The 3,111-nt window shown below is 44.9% G+C and overlaps 1 protein-coding gene across 1 annotated transcript; it reads right to left on the reverse strand.

Annotated features, from left to right (window-relative positions):
- Positions 1-1,472: 1,472 nt before the first annotated feature.
- Positions 1,473-2,169, reverse strand: LOC137959426 (uncharacterized). The gene is made up of 4 exons (XM_068806808.1): positions 2,165-2,169; positions 1,958-2,105; positions 1,666-1,837; positions 1,473-1,546 (listed from the first exon to the last, which is right to left on the reverse strand). Exons 1-4 carry the CDS (start codon positions 2,167-2,169, stop codon positions 1,473-1,475), a joined length of 399 nt encoding a protein of 132 aa, XP_068662909.1.
- Positions 2,170-3,111: the final 942 nt, after the last annotated feature.

A 3,111-nucleotide genomic window follows, 5' to 3' on the forward strand; every position in this document is an offset into this window, starting at 1 on the left:
CTCCCTATCACCCTGAATGCGATGAGCTTGTAACACCTGTGCTGGAGTAGAAAGGACATGTCTCTCATCTAGTAGGCACATAGGGGTGTGCTGCAAGGGAGAGTTGCCTTGGAAGGCCTTCATTTGGAAGACGTGAAACACATTGTGAATCCTGGCCTCCGACAGAAGCTACAAGTGGTAGTCAATTGTGCCAATGCTGTCCATCACCTGAAAGGGACCATAATACTTTGGAGAGAGCTTGTGGCTTTTGGAGGCTGTCAGTGACAGCTGCCTGTAATGTTGCAGATGCAACCATACATAATCTCCTGGAGAAAAGAAGACTTCCCGGTGCTTCTTGTCATAATAAAATTTCATAGTATTTTGGGCCTCCTAGAGATGAGTGTGCACCTCAGTGAGCATGGTGTCTCTTTCTACTAATGCTTGGTCCAAAGTGGCGACCTTGGAGGCACTTGGTTCATATGATAAGAAGCGAGGCGGGTCTCTGCCATATACTGCCTTTAATGGGGTAGTTTCGAGGGCACTGTGGTAGGAGGTGTTGTAACAGAATTCAGCCTAGGCGAGCCATTTAACCCACCGTTTAGGTGAGTCCCCCATGAAACAATGAAGATACATCTCAATTGTCCGGTTGATGACCTCGGTCTGACCATCAGTCTGCGGATGGTAGGCGGAAGAGAATGCTAACGTTGTGCCCTGCATCTTGAAAAGTTTTTTCCATAATGTACTGGTAAAGATGGCATCTCTGTCACTGGTAATGGAGGTAGGCCTCCCATGTAACCGGACAATATTATCCATAAAGATTTGAGCTACATGAGCTGCAGTGTAAGGATGCGCCAGAGGGAGGAAATGGCCATACTTTGAGAAACGATCAACCTCTACAAATATAATGGATTTGTCGAAAAACGAGGGAAGGCCATCTATGAAGTCCATGAAAATATCTGACCAAACTTGTGATGGCAGCTGAAGTGGTTGGAGCAAACCTACTGGACTTAATGATTCAACTTTATTCTGTTGACAAATCTGACAAGCCACCACATAATCGGCTATACTGCACTTCATACCCCTCCAATAAAAATTCCTGACTGATCCGGAAATATGTTTTTTGTCGGCCCTCATGTGTACTGTCATGGAACAAGGCTAAAATGTTGTGAATAAGTGGTGACGTGTGCTGTAGAAAAATCCGGTTTTTGAAGAGGACCAGACTATCCTGAACTATCCAATGTTTTTTTGATCTTCCCTGCTGAATCTCATGATATAAGGCAATAACTTTTGGATACTGTTGTGATTCCTCCCAAATAGAATCCAACAAGAGAGCTCTGGGCTGACTTATGCAATGTAATTGTGGCTCTGGAATGTCCCAGCAAAATAAAGCATCAGCCCCCACATTCAAACTCCCAGGTTTATACTCTAAGGTAAAGTCAAACCCCATAAGTTTACTTGACCAATGCTACTGCGGTGAGGTAGTGAGGCGCTGCTCATGCAGATACTTGAGGCTGCAATGATCGGTGCGAATTAGAAATGGGCACCCCAAAAGATAAGGCCACCAATGCTGTATTGCTTTAGCTAAACCGATCAGTTCCCTCTCATAAGCTGCTAACTTGTGGTGGTGTTGGCCAAGTTGGCGGCTAAAATAAGCGATCGGGTGTCCTTGTTGGTGTAACACTGCACCAATACCGCGCCCCAAAGCATACCATTCCACCACAAATGACTCATCAAAGGCTGGTAGCTGCAAAACCGGTGTGGATGATAATGCCTCTTTCAACAGCTGAAAGGAATGAGCCACTGTCTCGGACCAGGTAAAGGCATTTTTCTTGTGTAGGTTGTTTAGCGGTGCTGCAATCTAGCCATAGCCGTGGATAAATTTCCTGTAATACCCAGCTAGGCCCAAAAATCCCCTTAATGTTGTAATGGAGGTGGGAGGAGGCCAATCTGTGACGGCCTGAATCTTACTCTGGTCTACCATCACCCCAACTGCTGAAATAACGTGGCCCAAGTATGCCACTTCTAAGGTACCCATAGAATATTTGGACTGATTTAAAACCAAATGATGTGAGGGTAGAAGAGTAAATATCTGGTGAGGGTGTTGAAGATGCTCTTCCCAATTGTTGCTATACACCAAAATATCATAAAAAATACCAAAACATATTTCCTCAAGAGAGGAAAATACCTCATTCATCAGGGCCTGGAATGTGGAAGGCGCATTTGAGAGACCAAATGGCATCAGGAGGAACTCGAAATGATCGTGGTGCGTGCGGAACACAGTTTTCTCCACATCTGATGGATGAACATGGGTTTGATGATAGCCAGACTTCAAATCTAGCTTGGTAAATATAGTAGCACCGTGTAACTCATCTAGCAACTCGTTCACCATTGGTAGGGGAAATTTGTCTTTAATGGTGTGCGCATTGAGTTGCCTGTAATCCACACAAAACCTCCACGACTTATCATGCTTGGGGACTAGTAATACCGGGGAGGAGAAAGGAGACCTACTCGGCTGAATAATTCCCTGGGTGAGCATATTTTGGCACTGCCTTTCAATCTCATCCTTCTGTAAGTGGGGATAACGATAAGGACCTACCATGACAGGTTCAATGCCCTTTTTTGAATGGATGTAGTGATCACATGGCCTAATATGCGGAAGAGCAGTAGGTTCATGAAATATATCCTCAAAGTCTGTAAGTAATTGAGATAACTTATAGTTGTCGGTGCTATGGACCTGAACAGTCTGAAGTGCACAGGGCACTGGTGCCTGGGTGTCATGCAATGTGATCTGACGGTGGTCCTCTGTGAAGGTCATGGTTAGAGCCTGAAAATCCCATAAAATAGGCTCCAATAGTTGGAGCCATTTAATTCCAAGTACCAAATCAAATCCTGACAGTGGGATCACCAGGAAATCTGCAATAAAGGTGTGTCCCTCAATATCAAAGTGTGTGGCTAGAGAGATGCCCACACTGGTAATTTTAGCCCCATTGGCTATTGAGACAGAAAGGCCTGTCTGCTGCTGGACAACTAACCCAAGTTGTTTGGCCGTTGGCTGACTGATGAAATTATACGTGCTGCCAGAGTCAACTAAAGCAAGTAATTGTAGATGATGTAACTGGGCTTTAACTTGCA

The sequence above is a fragment of the Aristolochia californica genome, unplaced genomic scaffold, assembly GCF_029961685.1.
Source record: "Aristolochia californica isolate CCGP_79_NKW_82.1479 unplaced genomic scaffold, dmAriCali1.0.hap1 SCAF_3, whole genome shotgun sequence".
NCBI classification, from domain to species: domain Eukaryota; kingdom Viridiplantae; phylum Streptophyta; class Magnoliopsida; order Piperales; family Aristolochiaceae; genus Aristolochia; species Aristolochia californica.